Here is a 24,817-nt window from a genome sequence, read left to right as displayed (position 1 = left end):
TACGAACGATCGTGTCGTTAACTCTATGTGCAGGATCGGTGCTATACGATCGGTCGTATATATCGTGCATGAACGTTCGTCGTTCGTTTTCCAACGATAATAATTGGAAGTGTGTATGTAGCTTTAGCCAGTTCTTCTTGTCTGTAAAGTTCTTGTCATTGATCAGAGTTATCTTACAATGAAGGTCCCCACTGTTAGAGGACAACAGTTGTCCACCCACCTAAATTGTCTGAGAGATCTTCCAATCCAGCCCATTACCCTGATCCTATAATAAGCCTGCAGGTCAGGAACCCGTAATTAGGATTATTATTATTATTATTATTATTAAATAGGGGTTGCACATGACAGACAAATACAGACAGTGACACAGGAGGAGAGGACCCTGCCCCAAAGAGCTTACAATCTAGGATGGTTTTGTGCTCGTTTTTCATTGTTGACTCCCCAAGTAATAAAGCCATAGAATGAGTGTGGGAGCCAGGGAACCAGAAACCTATAAAGTCAGCAATGACCGCATACATGCTTTTGGCCTAACATGACAACTTTTTTTTTACTGCTGATTGTATTTTCCAGTACAATCTTTTCCTCCCTGACCCTCACCCAGACCTAATCTCATAGAGCTCCTGGACCATCTCAGAGGAGCTGCGGTTGCTGCTGCTTGCTGGCCTTACCCAGTCCCTTGTCACCCTTGTGACAAATCCCTAAGGGTGCTTATCACCTCTCAGGCTCAGCACAACCCTCCCACCTTCACACTCACAATCCATTCCTGTCCACCCACCCTAACTCCCAGTCATAAAATATACCTTACTGCCCACTGCTGCTTTTCCAACATCACAATCTGGTGATATCAGAATGTCTGCCCATGTCCTGGGGTGAGAGAAGATCAGAGGCCAACTGCTCTGGGACCTCATGGCTTAGGAGAATAAGCATGTGTATTACACTTTCCTTAGACAAAGTGAGCCCTATATTCTGCATTTCTTAGCAGGGATTTTCCTATTTTATTTTTAGATCATTCTGCATTTTCTACAATTTAGGCATATACTCAAAACTTAGCTTCAATGCAATGACCCCAAGACTGCAGAATATTTAGGGTGAAACTAGTAATTCAGCAAACCTGATATGGATTTCTAATTTTCTATTATTTGGCAAATGTTTTCAATCCTGTACCAATTCATTTTATGTTTGCTGGATCACAAAGGTTTACCCATGATATTCTATTTTCCCTGGACCTGGAGATCTTTGATAAATCAGGCCCAGTGTGATCAGTTACTTCATTAATAAAGTACTGTGCTCTAGGTCCAGTTTTGTCTTTGGTGTGTTGTCCATCATGACTGCTTCCCATCTTTACTTTTCTACTCTACTTTCAATGCATGGGGGGAGAACCAATTTTGCCCCTGTTATTATGATATTGAGCAAACTTATGTATCAGAGAAACCATTCTCTCTATCACTGTTAAGATTTAAAACTACTTTTTAAAGTTTAATTTTAATTTTTACAGGATGAGCACCAAAAAGCAGACCCATATATCACATGTAAAGATATGTCTGAGATCTGTCTGTGTTAGCAATACCTGGCTGCATATGTCTTTCATTTTATACAATACCCTAGGAGACCTAAAACCTAGGAAATTGTGTTATGCAAATGTCCATTAAATTCTAAAGCCAAGACTTCTTCTCTGTTTACTCCTGCCAATCTTGGGAGGTGTGCATAGCAGTTGTGCACTTCGTGCTTCATTTATTCTTTATCACATTTAACCATATAGCACTTGTAAAGTGATTTTAGTGTCACTGTAAGGTAAATTGAATATACTTAAACTTTACTGGGAACTGGTTGCATTCCATTTATAAATGATTGTTTTTATAGTAATTTGGCCTCACTGCTGACATTTCTGGGGGGGAAAATTTGTTTAGTATTTATCTATTGGCTTCTAAAAGTCATACAAGTAACTGTTGGCATAAGTAAAGATTACTTATGAATAATATATTATAAAAATGCTGTACTTTTATGACATTAAAGCCTACTTGAACCCTCACCATTATTGTAATGCAGTGGCTGCATATCCAAGAATTCATTTGGGGGTGATTTCCAGTGTTTTCCAATTTTCTAGTTCTACAGCAAGGGAATACCCTGTGCTGGCATCACACCGGAGAGTCAGACCATTGTTCTCTCACAGAACAGCACCCTTCTAATTAGGGGAAAGCAAGGATAGTTTCTTAACCCACTTTCATGAGCATATACAGACAGCATCAAATGGAAACCCTTGACTTGTAATCTCAATGCACCCAATGCTCTCCCCTATTGAACACAATGTATTGGTTTTGCATTCATTCTTCAATATAAAAGTACACTGTATCATCAGAATGTAACTGGTGGTGTCCTCTTCTGCATGGCTTACTGATTTGGTTACCAAGTTAACTGCATTGAGCTTCATTTGAAATGCACACAGATATATACAATGAGGAGTGAAGTGGATCCTTAAAGCACAAGGAGGCTTTAATGACAGTTGATGGAAGAAAATGATCACTTAAAGCTTCACTGTGTACATTAAGTGCAAATGCAACAAACTCCACTGTAAAGCATATATATGTATATATAATGTATAATGGTTGCATTTATTATCATATATATATATATATATATATATATATATATATATATATATTTATTATTTCCTGCTGCTTTTCCAATTTAAAGGCCTGTTGGTTCATGCTTCTGCGCCCAGTCTATCTGCAGCTTCCTGCACAAAATTTCCTCAAAATGGTCCTCATTGTAAAAAAAACATAATGACAAATGGGACTCCATGGAATGGACCCCTAAGAGATTATTAGAACAGGATTAGGAAAGGTACATTACATCATTAGGAAGAGGCTTACATTTCTATAGACCTTTTTACTCTGGTTTTTCTTTTGTTTTTTGTTAGTTCTACATGAAAAATTCAGCTATACAAGCTTGGTATTTTTAGTGATTTGTTGTTGTGTATAAATAGTATTTATAGCATTTCATTGTTTGACACTTTCTTGAATTTTCTTCCTAATCACTAACACTTATCTATTGCTTTCACTGGTCTAGCACTTGTGACTCAGGAGATGGGTGACTTAAGTGTTGAAATTGATTGAAATTCATAACTGCACATTCTGGATTTTTGACTAATATAGTGTAATCTTTGGGGATGTGTGACTGATAAGTGTTACATAAATGACTTCAGTTTTTTTTTCTAACAAGACAGCACAGCATTTAATGTAACAGAAAAATAAATGATGCTTCCTGCATTTTTTGTATAATAATGATTAATACCAACCTACATTGTACGCCCTAAATATATCAGGATTGGCAGTAAAAAACAGTTCACCTTGTATTCATTTGGCTATTTTTCAGGAAAGGTTTGACACAGTCTCTACCAGGACTATAAAGAGGAGTGATGTGCATCATACTTGCCTAAACAGATATTTGCAGAAATTTGTGTACATTTTGTAGTAAGTGTGAGGTTTTAATAATGCTGCATATTGATCTTAACTTAGGCTAGGTTAACACCTGGAGTGAGGTTGCAGTGCATTTACCTCTTCTCCATGTCAGAAACTGCTACTATTTAGGAGACGCTATATTGTGGCATCTTCCTGCAGTAGCCCCATGGGGAATGAATAGGAGTGGCAGTAAGCGGTACCAGTACCACTCACTGCTTTCTTTACTGATTCTTTAAAAAACAGCTCTGCCATTTGAGTTTTTCAGTGGCTGACAAGGGGAACCACACAAGATTGCGTGATTTAGATGGATCTAAACCTGCCCTTACATAGGCTTGTTTCACGTTGCAGTGCTAAACTCAAAAATTATTTTAAGATGGATGGAAATAAATTGGCAGCCCCTGAATTATGACCCAATTTATCAGTAACCACCCAAAAACAGGCGGGTCGTTGCTGAAAAGTGCCAGGTGCTGCGCCTGGCTAAAAGGGGCTGGAGAGAACACTGCATTGGCTTAAGTAAATCACATTTTAAAAGCGGGTTCAAATTCATTAAAGCATTGCATGTGCAATTATTATCCACCATGGCATGTCTCCAACAATAACTTGATACAGAACACTCACAAGTATGCTATATGGCCAAATGTTTGTAGACGCCTGACCATCACAACCGTAAAAGCTTGTTGGCCAACCCATTCCAAAACTATGGCCATCAGTATGGATTTTCCTCTACCTTCCCTTTGCAGCTACAAGAGCCTCCACTTTTTTGGGAAAGCTTTCCACAATTTGATGGAATGTGTGCCCTGCAACCAAATAGAATTTGTACAGTAGGAGTCAGGGCTTGCTCCATTTGAGTTCTGCCACACCAAACTCGTCAAACCATGTGTATAAGGCTTGCTGTGTGTACAGGCATACAGTGATTCTTAATCAGGAAAAAGCCTTGCCCAAATTTTCACAACAAGGTTGTAAGCTAATGATTATCCTAAATGATTTTGTATGCTGTAGAATTACCAGTGCCCTTCACTGGCACTATCTATGTGCAGTAGTTGGAAGGTGCCCATATACTTTTGCCCATAGTGTGTATGTCACTGGCATACAGTACATACAGAAAGACTGATTTCCAAAACTGGTAAACTTAGTAATACACAGGCTAGAAAAATATGCTAACTTCCCTTTTTATTTGTCTAGAAAAAGTACTCCAAATAAAGGGTTTTTTATATTCTGATACTGTACAGAATAAACTCTTGTGAATTTGTGCTGTTCCTGTAACATATGATTTCTTGGAAAATTTGCAATGTCTGTGAAGACAGGTTTCAAGCTTTAGCCTAGTTTATTTTTTCAGTTCAATAAACAAGAAAAAAAAAATCACAAAACTACTTGCGCTTTACAGAATAAACACTTTAATAAAATCACTTTAATAAACACTCCTAAGAATAAGCCAGACAACCTAAAATTAGGTTCAAATCACCTGACAATGTCTTTTCATTTTATGGGAAACATTTTGACATTCTCTTTTTCAGCTTAAAGAGGAACTAAACTGAAAAATGCCAAAATAAAAAATACACCTTCAAAAATATTACCTTCAATCCCACAGGGCAGTCCGATTCATCTGAGGGTGTCTTGCATCGGGTCCCGTGTCGCCCCGGCTCCAGGCACCGCCATCTTCTTCTCTTCTCCCAGGTTCTTCATCCTACATCACCTGACCCAGGCGCGGGATTGGGTGATGTAGGATGGAAAAAAATGTTTTTCTTTGCAAAAAAAGGCTCCTCGGGCATGCGCAGAAGTTGCTCCCAAGAGCCTCCCGAGATGCGTGACGTAGGTATCCCAGGAGGCTTTGCACTCCCATTCATTCTTAATCGAGAATTTGGGGGTGGTGCTGCACACTTTTTTTAAAAAGGGTGTTGAACTTAAAAAAAAAACAAACAAAAAACGGAATTTTTACTTACGTATAAGGGTTGTCTACCCTTTTATGTAAAGGTAAATTTCTGAATTTAGGTACGCTTTAAGAAATGTCGGCATGTTGCAAACAACCGTTATTCCTTATGTGGAAGCAGTGGTCTGTCTGCAGAAGTCCAACTTCCCTGGTGCGTCACCCTGGAGTGTAATTTGACTTGGTATTGTTTGTATGGCATTGTGTTTTTCCCAGTATTTGCATTCATTTCCCCTAGCACTCAGTTTTTTTCTAATTGGCTTTTTCCTGCTGAAGACTATATAAGGGATATTAGACTATGACCGTGGTATGGACATTAGAATATGGGCTCCTCTGAGGGACAGAAAGTACTGCATATGTCGGCTCTGTATATATGCATGATAATAGTAATTTAGGTGCAAACTTTATAAATTTAAATAGCGTTTCATTCATAGGAGGGTGTCATTATATACGTGTCTCATTTTTTATGGGCAGTATTGGATTTCCCCAATGTTCTCACTTTTTGCTCTGAATTATTGAAAGTCTGACAATATGTGGGCAGTATCTTTCAGTCTAGTCTTAGTACTACTATTAGTATCTTTTATGCAGAATGTTCATTGTTTCCTGTTTTATGCTGGTATCAGAAATCTAATCATGTAGGTGTGTATACTGTATAAGAGGCTTCTATTCTTCTGGTTAGACACAGCCGTGTGTCATTGTACAAGGCTGGTTGTGTAACTGGAATTCAGGTATGAAAGGTGAGTCACCAATATTGTGACGTCATTTAGCATGTTTTTGTTTTATGGTTTTGCTTGCACTGTTTCTGAATTAAACATTAATTGTATTTAAAACTGACTTATCAGTACAGGTTTGATGTTTGCTGACATTTTAAATGTATGACATAATATCTATTATATTCTGAAATACACAGGAAAATCTTGCTAACTTACTGGGATGTCATGAAAGCAGACCATTCCTGAACATTTTTTTCCTGTCATCTTGTGGAACGATACTAAAAGATGGATCAAACATGTGTTTGTTTTTAGCCAGGTTTATATGTTAAATTCTTTTTTTAACTCAGTCTGAAACTCTGTATTTAGTTTGTATTTCTTCTTCAGTTTAGAAGGTGGGGTGTTTGAGTTCTGCATACATAATACCTTCTACTTAGCTGTTTAGATTGTTTTAAGTCATTGAATTTCACAGACAGTCATTTATTAGGAAGTATTTCCTAGGGATTAGATCTTGTAGTTGCTATGAGTGTTGTGATGGGTAAAACAAAGCATGTGGGCATAAATGGATGCCGATAATAACAAAACATATTGATGGTAAGAAAAGATGCTTCCCTTTTTAAAATCCTCACTTTATTCTGCAGTTATCGGGGAAATAAGATATTAAAGCTAGAAAGATTTTTATTTTACAAAAAAATATGTAGGTTTCTAAGTATACCTGCCCTGTCTATGGAAAGTTTCTTCTTCTTTAAGGGCTGCTTCTTCTGATTATTGCAGGGCAGACCCCACGGCTGGACCCTGCTAGCCTCTGGAGCACCTGCCTGCTAACATTGCTTCAAAAAGAACCAGCGCCTGCATGTTTGGCAGCTGGTGGCAGCCCCTATTCACTGCCTATTGGGGCTGCTTCAGGGAGACACATATGTAGCATCTCCCCAAATGGCGGTGTTTCCTGGCCTGAGGAAGCACCGAATTAGACATTGTCAGCCCTTCCCTTCGTTTGAAATAGTTAATAGGTACATGTTGTCACTGTGTTTTGATTGAGGGTGCTGGTTTTATTATGGGCCTGGCCCTGACGTCAGGGAAGCTCACTGGCTTTCTAGTTGTGGGCTCTCCATTAGTGGGAGTCTCTTTTCATGAGAGCTTTCAGCCTAAGTACCTGGTGGGGGCTAGGCTTTGGCCAAGCCCACAGGTATTAGGACCTTCCTGGCTAAAGCTAGGCGGTCTTAGTATGGTCCATCCGGCTTCGGCCAGATAAGCTTAGTACTTTGCCCCTGTCAGGAGCATAATGTCCCAAGGGGTCAGGGAAAATGCCGGCCTTCCTCTGCACGTTTTTTTGTGTGGTGTTTTTGCACCATTACTTTTTTGCCGAGCACTAGGGTTTTAGTAGTAGTAGTAGTGTACATGTACATTTATATGGCCAAATTCTGCTGACACTGAACCATAACACCTATATATATTTTCAAGTTTTTGCTTGCTTGTTACTTGTTTCAGATGGCTTTAGTTTTTACTTAGAAGTTTTATATATGTTGTCAAATTAATTTTTTTTATGCGTTACATGCTGAAATCTTTATATGTCTTATTTAAAGTAGTAAACTTCATCTGAGTCATATGAATGTCATATCCTGTGGGTTTGTACGCTGAGATTTTCATGTGTCTCACTAAAAAGTAAATATGTGTGCTGGAATTTACGTTGATATAAAATTACCAGTGAACCAGGTGCTGTTAACAAACTGCCTTCCTAAAGGTTACTGTTTTGCATTGGCACTTCTTTGGGAGTCTTATAGGTGTACTTCACTCAAACTTAAAATTGGTCTAAAAAATGCATACAAAGTTCTCAGGGTCTGTAACCTGAGAACTGCTTTCTCCTTGCTGTTTTTCCCCTAATACACCTTCAGCTATCTGCTTAAGATCTGTCTAATACAGAATGCCTGCTTATATCATATTTTCAGTACTAAAATGTCCCTTGCAGCCACCAAACAGATACACACTTGCCTTGCATGTTTATACTTGTCTTGGATTATTGATACTGGAAACATGTGGGTTGCAGGAGATTGCAAAGAACTCAGATTACAAAGAATTTAGATTAGATGCAAAGAATTTAGATTACAGCACATCTCCACTCTTGAGTTTTGTTTCAACAGAATATTAACATACATAAAAATAAGGACAAACATGAAACCTTTATAGGTAATCACTTCAAACAAACTATTGCTGTGACTTCCAATGATACTTCTGTACCTGCCAACAGGTAGTTAAGCCCACTCTCCAAGTATGAAGATTTATGGTGGAATCAGGATATACAACTGCAGGGACACATTTTACAGTAGAGTAAAAGTAACTACGGTGAATTAAATCTGTAGAATTTTACTGTTTTCAAGAAGAATTTTGGTGGAATCGAATTGCAGATTTATTCTACTAGTAGAATAATATTACTGCTAGTAGAAAAGTCTAGTAATAAAATTATTTAACTAACAGTAGAATGATTGTTCCAGGCCAAATTTCTGCTTGATTTTATTTGAATTTACTGAACAAAAAAAAGTTAAAATAATAAATAACCTAAATATTTTGTGCTTCATTTGTTAACACCACAAAGCTTGGCCTAGGAATCTATTGTAATTTAATATGTTCATTCCTTTTTTTTTTGTCATTTTCTCTGTCTATGTACTTGGATACAAGTGTTTACAATACCTTTTCTAGTATGCCCTGATCAGTCCCAGTATGGTGATAAGAAATTAAAACTGCCAGGAAAGTCATTTACACAAGAGAAAACCGGCATTTCAGGAGACATTCTGTAACATTCCAATAAATATAGTTCAACAAAATATTTACTTAAAGGACTGGTTCACCTGAACCTGAAATGTAAATATATAAGTGGGTTAAATCCCCAACTTCCATTTTACATTTTAAGGAAGAATCCAATGAAAAAGTACCAATAGCGAAGTTTCAATCCGGTGACACAGGGCAATGGGTGTTGCTGTTCCTGTGAAAATGAGTCTTCTCCGGCTACAGGAGAAGTGAGAGTTCAGTAAGGAGATGTTGATATTGGAGATTTCAAGAGGTAAAAACCTACATGGCTGGATTTAGCTGTCTACCTATATCACAAATATATAATGTTTAAAGATCTGTAGTTGCCATACTAAGTACCCTGCAGGCTTCAGTGTGCCCTGAGTAGGGTAAGCTAAACTTACAGGCTGATTCTACAGTCACCTCTGTTTTCTCTCTCCTGTTCCCCAACTAGCTAGTCACCGAAGGCTCTGTCATTGGAATCTGTCACATATGAGCTGTCACTGAGGGGTCTGCAAGGTGAGGTCAATAGGGAGGTCTGGCACTGATGGCCTATCACTAATGGGTCTTTAACTTTGAGTATTGTTTAAAATGTTTGTATTTTATCTTTGAACATGTTTCTAAGCACTTATTTAGATGTGATCAATTGCCTAACTATTATTAGGTCCTAAGTTTTAATGAGTGCTTTGACCAAGGGCAGGGTCACACTTAATCAGGAGGACTGCAAAACTCCAGTGGACCCTGAGATATGCCTCAAAATAAATATCTTTTATGCCATTTATGCCTTCCTCACTTCCTCTGGTGGGCCAGAGTTGGCACTGGCCAAGACTGTCATGAACTGGAAAATTTTGTGAACTGCTTACTTAGATTGATCTTAAATAATATATAACTTTTTGCTCGAAATAGTTTATGCTTTTTTAATTTGTCAGTTAACTTCTTTTAAAAACTAACCTTGCAAAAAGTTAAAATGCTAGGTTTGTTATCACTTCACCTCCTTCTGTGGTCTACCACGGAACAAACCCCAATTATTACAGTATACATCTCTCTGATTTATCTTCAATATGATTCCACCCACTCATCAAGTACTTCTTCACAATGTTTTCTTAAAGCAATAGCTTATATAGTAATTAAAGATTTAAAAGCATTGTTACACCACCTCCATCCCCAAAATCTAGAAGGGTTGGAGTTGTTTTTTTACATGGAAAAACAGCCATATATAAAGATTGGAAAGGCTAAATGTTAAGGGATAAACCAAAATAAAATGACTCCTCTTCTTTGTTTATTGATTAATATGAGAGCCATGACATTATATGCTAATAAAGAGCGTGAACAAAAAAGGCCAAGGTCTACATTTCCAATATTGGCTGTGGAATCCATGCCAGTAGATCTTATCCTCTATACTGACATTATTGACTTGCCATGTTTTTCAGGTAAAAAAGTAGATTTTTCATGGTATCGTTTAGGTACAAATAACATTTCATACCTTTTAACTTGGCATAGCCTAAAGGTTTTGGTCACAGACCCTACAGGGTCGCCAGAGTACCTAACCAGCAGTGTTATTCTACAGCTCTGAATAAAACTTTCTAAGTTTTTTCACCAACACTTGCATGTATTATTATGCAGCTTTAAATGCCCGCAGCATGTCTTCCCTTCTCTCAAGCAGATAAAAATGTGAACCCTGTACTTTTTATGATAAGAGTGTATGTGTATGGATGTATTCCTTGTAATATGATAGAAACAAAAGCCATTAATAGACATAACATTCTTGTTACAAGTGATATAAGCATTGATTTATTAATGCAGGCATTTAGAGATAGAACAACTGTTCATAAAGGATACACATTCATTGGTTTTCTATTCTACCTAAAATGTCTCTTGTTGTAAAGTTTAGATGATAAATGTGGCTTATTTACAGGTACCCTAAACTCAGATTAAAAAAAAAAAAAAGACACACATAGGAACAGCAGCCTACCTGACAGGTTTTGATCATTTAGACATTGATGAACTACCTGTCTGCTGTGCTCCCTTTGGTCAATCTGTTGAATATAAATATATCTGCTTAACATTCTTAAAAAACCCACTGCAGACTTGTTTACTGTCTTGTGCACACACAGAAAGCTTGTTGAAAAAATGTCAGTTTAGGTTTATGTATCATATGTAAGCTGTCCGTGGAGAATTGAATGTGTTTGGGGAAGCAAAGAGAAAAGAGAGAGAAAGTTACATCACTTGTTGCTCTGGGTCAACTTGTAAATAAACAGATGAAATATATATAAGGAAAATGTTTTACCTGCCAAATTATTTGCATTTTTTTCTCTGGCTGTTTTATTGAGCTTTGGCACAGTCCTGTCTGGTAGGGCAGAACTCATTTTTTTCTCTTGCAGTTAGGTAACACTGACATGTCTTGTTCTTCCTCCGGGCTGGTAAGTTCATTTTTTTGTCACTCTGCTCTCTTCTTCTGTTTTATTTTTTGTGTTCGTACACATATAACATCACAACTGCTTCTGAATTGACACAATACCAGCTTGGTCTGATGGCTTGTTGCTTATGTGGCATAAATCTTATGAGGAGATGGCAGCATGATGCACTATGGGTAGATGACAGGCTTCTCGAGGCATTGTGACTTAAGAATCTGCTGCTAATGTCTTGGTGCCAAATATTACAGTCCTAGGACTGTAAAAACATGTTTTTTAAAAGGGAACTAAACTAAAAATAAAAAAATTACACTTACCTTTAATCCTGCAGATCACTCAATGGTGCTGGTCCTTCCCACCTTCCGGTCTCATGTCCTCCTGGAATTCCTCTTCGTCCCAGTGCGGAGGAAGCATTGGGCGCCGCAGTGTTCCGTCTTCTTGCTACGTCACCCTGTTTCACACTGCGCAGGTGCAAGATCGGGTGACGTAGCCACTGTGAAGGAGAAAAAGAGAGCCGATTTCACTGCGCATGCATGGGATCGACATCTCTTTCCCCTTGGTGGAAAAGTGCCCCTTCTGTGCATGCCCGAGATCAGGGCATGCGCAGAAGGAGCAGCCAGAGCCTACGCCATGCATCCCGGGAAGCTCTGCGCCCTTTTTTTTTTTTATTAGGGAAAAGGAGGTTGCAGTTAAAAAAATATCAACAACATTTTTACTTTATTTAGAAGGGTCCCATCTATGTAAAGTAACAACCCATCTATGTAAAGTAAAAATGTTGAGTTTATATCCGCTTTAATTTTTATTTTATTGAATTTTCTTCTTAGACTTTATCTTTATGCCATCCTTTAAAATGGTACTTTTATTGAGAGATATAATCTGCCATTTCTGACCTGGTTCTAAAGGTTCTGCTTGCCTGGTTGGTGATCTTCTGCCTTTTAATGAATTGTAAAAGCCTTTGAAATCCCTGAACCAGAATGATTGAACACCCAAGGTTTGGCTAATTGTCACACAACTTGTCACAGTGTTATCTGCATGCTTGTTTCGGGTGTGTGATCGACACTAATGACACCTAAAGTTTACATGCGGGCGTTGCTGTACAGTGAATGAGCAATGGCAGTTTATATCTCCACACCAATGTGAATCTGTAGCTCCTTTCACAACCTTTACACCCTAAATCATTTTTCAGGTCTCAGGGAACCCTTACTAAAACTAACTTTTTGGGGGTCAAAGTGGAAAAAATGCCTCCTGCATTGGTGGCTGGTAGAAAGCATGCCTCCCACAGTGATTGCTAGAATACCACCTTTATGGAAACCTAAAATCATCATTAGAGGCATGAAGCTGACTTTACCAAGTGGTGTTGTCTCCAGAAAAATGCAGTGTGAGGTCAATCATTTATAGTTCAAGAAACCCATAGAAAACCCTGGGGGATTGTTGGGGTTTCAGAGAGTCCTGATTGAGAAAGGCTTTGCTAGATGTGGCTATTGAGGAGTATGTTTTGTGGAGCAACAATAATAAAATACCACATACAAGAGATTATCAATTACTGGCTGTCAATTAACCACAGGAAGAAGAAAACCTAAACCTAGGTGATAAGCCCCTAAAACTTTGTTAAAGTGTTTACATTTATAATCTATCAATTGTAAAGTTCTCAATGCAAAAGGTTTTGATCTTTATTATTAGAAACCTTCTAAAAATTAGGCAAATATTTTAAATTTTAATGGGAATGCGGCTCTGTAGTCCTGGCTTGTTTTGCAGTGATGTCAACACACTGCCTGATATACAAGTGACCACAAGAGGGAGAAACTTAGTTATAGTCTATGTAAAAAAAGAATGCTATGTATAGCATAAGAGTCACACCAAATATTACTTTTAGGTAAGTGTTACAATAACTCAGACTGCGTAAGTTAATTATATCTCCTCTCCCCTTTAAACACGCTTGCCAGTACTTAGGATCTATGTCATCAAGCAGCTGCTGCTTGGCTTTCCTAACTGGGTCAAATAAACATCTAACTATCAGAATACAAATGTCTCTGTTTTTCCTCATTCACCTTCAACACTTCCAAACTCTCTCAGGAACACTGTTCCTTTTTTTTATCAGGCTCATTTTGTGTGATCAACAGTCCAGATAACTGTGTGCACGTTCCCTCTGAAGAGTGAAAGATTCGGCCATTACTGGAGCATGAGCAAATCAAGGCTGACAAACCATTTGTGGTGAAAAGTGGCTTAAGCCTTCAGCCCACTGGGAACGAAACCTTAATACAGTGTCCATAGCAACAGTCAATATAGATTGATCTGCCCAGGCTGCTATAGCAACGGTGTCCGCTTTATGGCGAGACCTTAGAGATGTGTGTCACTCGTGTCCCGTACATTTATCACTTGCTGTGTATGAGATTTGCCACAAATTGTCACCGAACCAGCTCTTTACCAGCCTCAAGTCTCTTTTACTTAGATGCTTTGGATAGAAATAGGCTGGGGATTGTTTATGAAATTCTTCTTAGGATTGCAAGCTATGTTTTCTTGATTTGCTTAGCCGTCCTTAGTGAATTGTGATAATAGCCAGAACATGTGGTGTATGAGGTGTATTTAATATATAGAAAAATAATAATAGTCTCAGGTGAAATGCATGATATATAATTGTAAATGATCTCCTGTGACTTTATTATCTCAGCTTTCACATCTGTACTCTCCCTATGGACCAAACCAAGTTGGACATTTTTACTATGAACCTGTTTTTCTTTGTCGTTACAGGGTAAAAAAGTAATATAAATGTGTGCGTGTTTATATATATATATATATATATATATATATATATATATATAGTGGCAGGGTCTTGCAGTGCCTGTCAGAAATGCTCTGGGATGGGGGCTATGTAGCACCCAGACTGAGGTATTAAAAACTCCAACAGAGAGGTCATTGGTTTGTAGATGTTTTTAGGAGAAAAAACCTGGTTATTTAGGATCCTGGAGCCAGCCAAGGAAAGTGAAGGGTGGGTTCCTTGGCCATTCCTGATTGAGGTATGTGCACCTGCACTCAGGTGAAGTTTAAGAGGGGGTAATTAGTCAGAAGGGAGCTCAGTTAGTTCCCAGAGCTGTGAGATAACAGAGCTCTGCCTTGCACATGCAGCGATTACTTGTGAGTGGAACATGCTTGTTCTGTTATCTAAAGACTGCCTTGTATTGGTTATGCTTTAAGACTGCTTTACTGTTAGAGAGGGAATATCTGAGTAAAGGTCTGTAGTTGCTCAGCCAAGCCATCTCTTTTGGTGCTAATAAATAGTCAGGCCAAAGCCTGTTTTCAACTACAATTTTGAAGTCTGCTCTCTTCTGATCCATTGCTACGGGTGATCTCACAATAAAAAAAAAAATATATATATATATCTCAAATGTGCTTACTGCAGAGAGGTACTTAATTTCATTTTCAGGGCTCTCTTCCCTGTTTTAGGAGGGTTTTTCCCCTCACATCAAAAGGCATCCACAGCATGTGGGCCTGGATCCTAAATAACGAGCAGCAAATATACTGCACTAAAACTATTCATGGATCAATCAAGGCCCTTTAAACCATTTTCCAGGGAAAATTGAGCTTCGTGATGCCAAATACCCACTGAATTTGGCATCACATATTTGATATTATATATAGTCCTAAAAACAAAAATTAAAAACATAAATTAATTTATGCAAGCCAGAAAGTAATAAAATGAAAAGTTTTTTTTTACAGTTATTACAGATTTATGTCTTCTCTATTACATCTTCTTGTCCTTTTTAAAATGACAGTGAAATAATAATGCTGGTTAAAAGCATTACAAAGTTATGTGTTGCATATTTTTAATAAAAGACTAAAGCAAAGTTAAAATAGACTAACAAATGTAAAGTTATAAGTGAAACTGATACATGAATGTCAAAGACCCTGAAAGTGGTTTTGTCACCAAAATTAGTGGGAGATGGAGTGGGTTACGGTTACATGGTAACATGAACTGTTTTTGAAAAACATGTAGTTTTTCTCAAATTAAATTGAACATAGGGGTTCAAATGCTTGTAAAGCCCCCTGACCAATGTTTGATCTAATTGCACAGGAACTGATTTATATGGGATATATGAGAAAATAAAACTGTACATTTTTTCTGTAAATAAAAGTCAAATATGCCCATGACACACTTCTTACTCACTGCAATTTTTTTTTAAATTAATTGCACAACCTGTTACAGTATTGTCTCCAAAATTGCTGAAAAGTTAATTAATTCCATGCATGTCTCTTTTGTCAAATAGTTTTCTCAGTTTAGGTCAGATTTAAGAATCTGTTCTATTGCAAAGTAAAAGTTTTTTTTTTTTTTTTTTTTTAAGGTAATGTGTCCACATTAGAATATTCTCCTCTCTTCTTTATGTTCTGATGATGGATCAAAAGTTTTGCACTTTTCATCACTTTTTTTTTTCTCTCCCAATGACAATGGATAATTAGACCTGGTTAACAAGATGGAAGGTTGAATCTTCCTAGCAGGAACATGGGCAGAAATTAAAACCTTATTGGTGGTAACTATTCTTAACTATATTCAAAACTACAAAAACAAGCTTTGGCATAGGATACACTTTTTTAATAGATATAATTTTAACGTACTAGCCAATAGTCAATGACCAAAGATCAAGGTAGTTGTGCCATTAATTAGATGCTTGCAACTTTTGCATGACCTATCCTTAATAATTTATTGCTAATAGCCAACCTGTGGTACCAGAATTAGGCTTAGAGCTCCTCATGCAGCCCATAGATATTAGATGACCGTTACTTCGAAAGAAATTGGACAGCCATGGTGGGAGACGGACACCCACTGGCTCAGAGCTTTCAGAAAGTGGGTATCCCTCACCTCTGATTTGACCTAAATCTGCTTGGTAACCCAATTTCAGCTGGTTGAAGTCTCTGCAGAATAATCATTATTTGTCTTGTGATTATCATACACTAGGTAAAGCTAGGTCATTTTGTTGCTTTTAGCCACAACATTCTGCCACCTGTGGTTGAATTTTTCCCATTTTTGCTTGCCAAACAATCAAAATTGAAGACACGTATTACAGCTTGCCTATGCTCCGATAAATCTGTGATGTGGTAATAAAATAATAATGTATGTATGTGATGGACGCATGGTAGAATGTGATGAAAGAGTTTTCAAGACCCTAGTGGGGGTGTTCTCTCCATACATCATGTAGTATTTTATATAACCACATGGCTGTATTCTGCACGCTGTGCTCTGATATATATAGCATTCCTCGAATCAATATAGTAACTTATATCACTAGGACTTTCAGATTTCACCCAATCACATTTTACTAGCTTTATTTAGAAAAATTTACATGGCAACCTTTAGGCTTTACTACTGAGCACAAATCACTACAAAAGTATGAATCCAGACCTCTGAAGTTCATTTAGTACAGAAAAACTTTGCCTAATTTCGATATTGAAAAAATATCTAACCACAAAAAAATGAAGGGCGTGCCTTTTAGATAAAGCTTTTTTTTTTTTTTTTTTTTTTTTTGTATCGTTCATACAAAACTGATTGCTGAAGACATGGGAAACTGCAGATAGCAAGTGAAATACATACTCGGGAGATTAGGAAACAAAATCCAAAGTAGAATCATGTGAAGAAATATTGAAGCCAAATGCTTTTAACCTTGAACAAGCCATCCATGAGTGCCTAAAGCAACTAAAGTGTAACGCACAAATTCCTCAAGGCATAGACCTGTACCTGTAACTTTTTGTTCTGCTGTGTTTCAGTCTTTACAATGCTGGAAATGCTAAAAGATTGTACAAACTGAAGCTTGAAAAGCAGATGACTGGGGAACAAAACAGAACTGAAATGAGTGTTCTTTTAATGGGAACATGATAGTTTGATAGGTTAGTGGATGTAGAAGGTTCACTTTAATAGTTGTATCGTGTAATGCTGTAATTGGTATAGTGCTTTTTTTTCTTTGGTATATTAAACTTTAAACCTGATGTTAAAATTTAAAGCAAGAAAATCCAAACTGTTGGCTAAAGCAAAACATTTCTGGGAATAGGAATTTCACAGCTTTTCTTTTATAAATTTATTGCAGCATAATTACTTGTATCTTTTTGTAAATGTATTATTTTGTGTAATATATTGGAACTTATTGTATTTCAGGATTCTGCTAATGTATACAGATGCAAGGGACATTTGATATATTTAAAGGTTTTAATTGCATTCCCCCTTTCTCTTTCAGCTGAACAGAGGCAAATATTCGCCTTTAGATTAGCTAAAGCTGAAGTAGTTAGCCCTTTACCAGCATACAACAGACAGCTGTTGAACTTTGGCTAGTTGGAACAAAATGTCTGTTCTATTAAAACTAAACTGAATTTGTGAAATTTGAACCGTTTAGAACTTACACAGCAACACTACTCAAGACTCTACATATCAAGTTATTTCAGATAAATATATATATATATATATATAATTATTAGATGGGGTTTTGTGCATCAACATTTTTGTTGTAGAACAGGCCAATTTTATACCTTAGCTTCAAAGTAACTTAACTTAAAGGTTTGACTTATGTGACCATGGCTGGGGAGTGACTGAGTTGAAGTGAGGTGTTTGGAGCCAGTAAGCCTAAACTTCAGGTTGATTAATAAGTAGCTTAGCAGAACTATATATGTTCTATATGTGGAATAATTGGATAATGTTTAAAAATTGGATATATTCTCCAAGATCTTATTCTTGGTATCACAAGCCATGTTTAAAGTGAATCTGTGTTGTGCCTGTTCAGAGCAAAACATATTTTTTTACTTAAATACTAGCTTTGAATACTTGCTGGGAAGATAGCATGATCATGATGGTGGTTTTTTTGGGGAAAAGCTCATCCTTTGCACTCTGGGTGTGCTGACCCTTACGACTGCCTCAAATTCATAATTTGTGGTAGTGGGGACGTGGTTGACATAACCGGGCAGTGAGCAGGCTTTGATTGTGTTCTACATTTAAAACTTTTGACAAGAGCACAATTTTAAAACTAAGTTTCTCAGCAATTAGTGCATTTCCATGTCAGTGGATTCCTTTGTTCTAATTACCAATAACCGGATTACTCCCTTGTACTCTGTTCAGCCTCAAAGAGTGAATAGGGGAAGTCTGAGTAAGCTTCAAGCTCTTGATTCTGACTTTACATAGCACTGAATACTCCATACTATTGCTGCCCTATAGGAGGAAGGGGAGAGAGTCAATATCAGTATAATATCACTTGCTGCTCAAAAGTACTAAATGTAGAAAAGTCAAGAACTAGCTTTTTTCAGAAGGTCAGAAAATCATCTTCTTGTTTCCTTCTGTACAAATGCCTTGAATTATGAGACAGGAACTATTTCAAGGTAGTAATGCAGCATACTTTGATCAAATGTAATAACTCAAAAATAATGTTAAGTAAGCCACGAGGACTTGGATTTGAGTCATTTCTCAAAAGTTATTTGTCCACTGAAAGGTGAATTCTGATTTTTTTTTTTCTATATTCGGAAGTAAAAGGCTTGAAATCTGCAAAAAAAATCTTGTAATAATACTGTAGAAAATTTTAAAAAAGTGTAAATTTGTAATCTTAATGCAGAATTTAATGTATCTAGATTTATTGACTTGCCAAGTACTGCTTGCTTGGGGGAATCATTACATAACCAGACAATATAGAACACATATTTTTGTGGCCCATGACAGTTAATTGTCTGGTTTCATCCATGAAGAACCTAAATAGTAAAAATACCTGATAACTTTAAAGAGTTGAAACTTGATTGTTGAAGTCTATTTAGGTGGAATTGAGGAGTAAAGAACTGTGAGGAATTGTATTAGAATTCACTGACTTGGTACTCCGTTTTCAGATGTCAGTATTGAACCTGCCTGATTTTGCACTAGTGTGGAACTACCCTTTTTTGCTCCGTTATCTGATACACTTTTAGAAGTTAGCACAGTGCTTAACTGTCAAAAATAAAAAAACCTGAAACCCCAATATGAATAGTTTTCATCAGCATTGCCTTGTGTTGTAAATTCACAGAAAACTGCTTTATGTCTTTACTGTCTAGCTAACAAAATGATGCATTGTTGCAATGTTCTTATGTAAAATATGTGTTTTCAATATATACTTATACTTTTTTCTTTAAAAGATCTTGAATTTGTTGGTGGAGCACCATGGGAAATCATGTTGGAAAAAGAGACCATACTGATGAACATCAGGAAAAGGTAAACATGCGCAAGTTATTATTACCCTCTGTTTTCATTTTGGAAATGCACTAGAGGCTGCCGGTCTGCCTTCAGCAGGCATTATAAGTGGTTGGCTGGCCAACTACTCATATAACCGCAAGATCTGAGGGTGAATAGTGCTAGGACCACTCCCTTCAACACCAAGCCATTCTGTTAGTCCCATGGCCATAGCGTCTTGAATTGGCATGATTCTTTAAACCATTGTCAACTTGTACTTTTCCGTCATGACCTCATCCTTTGCGACAAGTAATTCAGTTGGAGGCAGTTGGATCAGTATGTACAGGTGGGTCATTTGGAAGTATCCTGTATGTGTACCATGAGGTTAATTGAAAGGATTGAATATTTTTCTGTTTTGTCAGATTGGGAAGAGTATCTATAAAAGAAGGAAATCTAAAAAAATTCCCAAACTTTGAAGGACCTGTTAAGTTTGGGTTCCTCATCCAGAGGGGCTTCTCTCCATTCAATCCGAAACGTAAACTTCTCTAGGAAAAAAACAAAGATGGGCTGGGTTGGGATATATACATTTTATGTAGGATGGTTTTTTTGTTGCTAAGGAGATGGTGAACAGAAGTTTACTAGCTCCCCTTGTAATACAGGAGCCCTGAAGATCTAAGGACTCCAGTTTGGTCCTTTCTGGAGAGAAAGGAACATCTTTAAGATATTTTAATAGGACAGCTTTATTTATAAGGGGATGGGTATGTGTGCGTTTTTTTTCTCACTTGCACCTTCTTCTTGTCAATGCAGTATCAGACTGTAAGACCCCAAGAAGTCTGCCCTGCCCTCTGTTTGAGCTTAAGGATAATACCAGACACTGTCTGAGCTGCTGGAGGCAGATAGCAAAGCTTTTAGCTTTCAATTACATATTCCTGACAGCACCTCTAAAATATGCACCACAATAAATGTGTTTAATTGTGGGTATTAGCACAGGGCTCAGCTAGTAAACAGGACAGTCTTGCAGCCTGACACTCAGTCTAAGGCTACCTACACATGTCAGATGATTCTTGTCCAATATTCGCCTCAGAGCTGATATTGGACAAGAATCTGGTGTGTGTACAGCGTCGTTGTCCGTCCTGGCGAATCCTCGGACCAGAAACGATCGTAATGAAAGTGAAGAAGAGAGAGCGCAGCAGGGCACCGCTTCCCCCTCCCCTCTCCATAGAGCAGAGCAGCGCTGTATGTTCATGCATTGTGCAGTCTTTTGTCATTGGAAAGGATCGTGAAAAACGCAGCAAGGTGCCTGCCGTTTATCCTCTCCCTCCTATTTTTTCAGAACTGTACAGCACTGTGTTTATAGCATTCTTTAGTCTAGTTTTTTGTTTTTGGAAATGATCATGAAAGATAGTTACAGCAATAGAAATTTCACTTCTGTACTTGGCTTAACAGAGGCTCCAGTGCTGGGACATAACAATGGCAAGAGACACAGGCTGTCAGAACAGGGTATACTACTTCAGCTTTCTTGGAGTGCAAATTTTGTATGATTTTACCAGAAAGATTTTATGAAGTGACAAGTTTGCTTAATTAAGCTGAAGATGTGCTTAACCAAACCTCTTAATATAAATATATTAAAAAAAAAAATATATATATATAAATTTTGGTAAAGACCAAATAAATGTTTAAATGTTCAGCAATGAGCCTTGTAAAAATCTGTTACTATTCCATAACAATCTACTTCTGCTTTTTATGAAGTGACACTCCTTCTGGTACACCTTGTTTAATGTGCACATAACATCTGCACTTCCTGTATTACTAATTGCTGTGTTAATCCATCCGTCTATGCTTTTAGTCTGACTCTTTGCATAATCTGTTATGCAGTTTTTCTTGCCAAACTTTGCGATAAGCTTCAAAAACCCAGTGATTGAGCAGCCAAGCAAAACGGCTCCTCCTGCAGTCTTGTTTCACTGGGTGAGCTAATAAACATAAGAACATTATCGAGCAGATTAGGAGCTATGGAGGCGTAATGTGGACATTATTGAAAGATAATTAAACCAACCTTTAGTAGGCTACATATTAAATGGATAGATAGAGAGTGCTCTAGTTTTATGTAAAAATATTAAAAGTGAGTGCTGTTATCGGATTTTCAGTTTGACCCATTAGGTTTTTATACTCGCACAGAAAAACACAAAAAAACCCACGTATAACAAAACCTACACACGATCCTAAATATACTGGATGAAGCTCACTCATATTTATTATGCAAAATATAATGTATAATAGTTTATGCAAAAAAAAAAACTTACATTTTTATCTGTTATGGCTGACACTAAAATTCATTTTTTGATCAGGATCTAGTAGCAAACAACTTTAATTCAGTTTAACATTTAACATTGTGTCTAATGAGAAGAAGCTAATGAACTTTTCTTATAGTTGGTGCATATTTTGCCCTGCTCAGTCTGCCCTGTTCAGTATATATGATATACATCTCTTTTATAATTTTATAAAAATTAGGTGGGCATAGTTGCTTTTATAAGATTACCGATATGTGGTTTATATTGATCCTGAGAAGTTTGGTTTTGCACCTTTCGGCTATACACAAACTTTCTTAGTAAATATCTAGTGATTCCAGCTTGGAACAAAACATAGGATTGCACAGCCTTTTGGTCTATGTCAAACAAAATCTTGATAAAACAACGTTCTTCTGTTTTGCTGTTACAAATGACATCTACTTAACAGGAATCCTTAGTGCTCTCTTCTGGAAATATTCTCCTACCAGCAATACTTTTATAGCTCTTTTCACAAAAAAAAGTTGCAAAACAAACACACATATATATATATATATATATATATATATATATATATATATATATATATATCTCTTTATAAAAAAATGTTTACACAAGATTCACACAAGTTTCTACTAAGACTTACACATTTTTCTAATTAAATCCCATTTTTCTCATTAAACAAAATGCATAAATTCTGAGTGAAATTTGTGTGAAATCATTTGTAGACCCCTACATGTTCTCACACACAATGCAATCCATCTGTAAATAGGATGCTTATTTTTAGTTCGAGATGTCTTCTATGTCATTACCCTTGACACAGATGTTTGTTACATTGGAAAAAAAAGCCTTGGCTGAGTATAAAGTGTAACAGGCGATGTAGAAAATGTAGCAAAAATGCACACACCTAGCAAAACATTGTCATTTGATTGTACCTAGACCATTTAATCAAAACGTCCTCCATTAAGAAACCACAGAACATCTTTCAAAGTAAAGTGCATAGCCCAGAGTGAGTTTCAAAATGTTACATTTGTAAACATGAGATGTAAATCTGAGCTATTCTGTGTTCTGCAGGGATATAAAATAAACAAGACTCCTAAACTATTAAGTACCTTGCAGTAGCAGGAAGATGAGTTCATCTAGGGCTACAAATCTTTCACCTGCTAATGATTAGTACATTTATCTTCTCCATCATGTCCTTCTCCTGCAGACTAGGACAGCATGGACTTCATAAATGCTAAAAGGCTCTGCATTATATCAATGGCTTATGTTATTTCTGTATTTTGTCTGACACCAGAGCCTGCACAAGGTCAGATAAGAACATTTTCCCTTACTCATCCTCATTTTCAGAGCATTGTTTTAAATGCAATTAAACTCTGTTTGTTATTTTCTTTGGTATTCTGTGCAGTTTACAACACAATATAAGTCTGACATTATTTTCCGTAAAAGTAAGATGACTGTATTTATAATACTTTCAGCACTAGTTACCTTAAGTGAACCTTTTTACCTTTATTACACTTACTCGGCCTGCCTCCTTCCCCTAGTTTTGTGTTTAGGGTACAGTGCTCAACCCAGAAACTTTTTTAAGCCGGGTGGGAAGAAATTGTAGGTGAGTGGCAGCCCCTGTATTGTGACCAAACTCTTTAGTAACCACCCAAAAACAGCCGGGTGGGTGCTGAAAACTGCCGGGTAGTGTGCCCAGCTAAAAGGGCCTGGGGAGAACCCTGGGGTACATTCATACCAGCAGCCTTTAAATAAATGCAGCATGTGCCTAGCAGTTGCCAGTAGTCACCCAGGAATGATATCAGACAGTAACAGCAAAGCTTTTTGGCATTTGCTAATGGCTGCAAAGCCTATCAAAACTTTATTTTTAAATTATTTGAACCAGACAGCTTGAAAAAACTTAAAGATGCTGGCATAAGAGGTATTAAAGCATTCGATATGAAGTCTGTGGAGATGGCTGGGCAGCAGTGTCCTATCACTATTCTTTCTCTGACGGTCACACAATCCAAAAAAATGGGTAAATAAAAAATTAAAAGTCATAAGCCAGTGCATCATAATAACATCCTCCAGCATGACCAATACTATAATAGAATAGGAAAGGACAGTATATTATATAGAATTATTTGGTGCAGAAAAAAAGTTCATACAAAATAGCATACAGAATGATGAGGTATTTTTATTCTGATACACCAGACATGGGGTTTAAAGTAAACCTGTGCACAGATTATGTACACTAAAGTATTTACATGTTCTAAACAAGGAGTAAAAGCATATTCATCTGTAAAAATGTATTTCTCTACAATGCCTATTGATTTAAAGTTCACAATATGAGCATTATGTTTTTCTGAGAACAGAATCTTGTTTTGCTGCCAGCCCTGTAACCAGGAGTTGAAATAAATATGCTATTATTTCTTGAGTGTTGTGATCTTTGAGAATAAATAAGTTCACAATAAATTCATCTAGATAGGTCAGAAATGGCTTATGTTTAAGTGATTTTGTTTCAATCAGTTTTTATTAATATTTATACAAGTTATTACAAAACAAGAAAAGGAAATATCACATATATAAACAAAGGAAAAAGGAGGACCAGAAGAAACTCCCGGCCCACCATTTACAATCACTAATTATGATACATGTGACATTTTACATTTATACAACAGTGCAGATGAAAACGTATATAACCAAGGGTACAGAAAAACAGGGGGTAGGGTAAACACAGAAGGAAATAGACTTAGCATAAAACCAACCATATCTGAAATAAAGTGACTAACCAAGTATATGGATCTAATGAATCGAATAACAGACTTGTCCCCAGATATACCGGAGGGTACATCAGAAAATCCCTTGTGCAAAAATATTTTAACGGGAAGGGGAAAGGACAATCAACTGGGTAGCCCAGGGGAGGAGTGAGGGGGGGGGGGGGGGGGGGGGAAGCGCCCGACTGGCCTATCGCACATTTACTCTTATCAAATTACTACATGCCTACTCGAAACAATTTGAACAACACTATTACTCTCACTTAGATCACTGCCAAAGAACTTTAAATTGGGTGGATTCCTTGAACCAATCCCAGGCAGACCATATCAACTT

The 24,817-nt window shown here is 37.1% G+C and overlaps 1 protein-coding gene across 6 annotated transcripts in view; it reads left to right on the top strand.

Moving 5' to 3' along the window:
• MBP (myelin basic protein) overlaps positions 1-24,817 on the top strand; it is a 107,601-nt gene that overhangs the window by 3,298 nt on the left and 79,486 nt on the right. For 4 of the 6 annotated variants that reach the window (XM_072411542.1, XM_072411537.1, XM_072411538.1 and 1 more), the window contains exon 2: positions 19,409-19,484. The exons of 1 other annotated variant lie outside the window; for it this stretch is intronic. In XM_072411542.1, coding sequence (XP_072267643.1) covers positions 19,434-19,484 — 51 coding nt within the window. In that variant the 5' untranslated portion in view covers positions 19,409-19,433. Of the gene's footprint in view, positions 1-6,095; positions 6,120-19,408; positions 19,485-24,817 lie in introns of those variants that run through there. One more of the 6 variants, XM_072411540.1, reaches the window with a different exon arrangement.

This window comes from Pyxicephalus adspersus, chromosome 5, assembly GCF_032062135.1.
Source record: "Pyxicephalus adspersus chromosome 5, UCB_Pads_2.0, whole genome shotgun sequence".
In the NCBI taxonomy this organism is placed as follows: Eukaryota; Metazoa; Chordata; class Amphibia; order Anura; family Pyxicephalidae; genus Pyxicephalus; species Pyxicephalus adspersus.
Note: the sequence above shows the minus strand (reverse complement) of the source record. Positions and strands in the feature narration are given on the sequence as shown.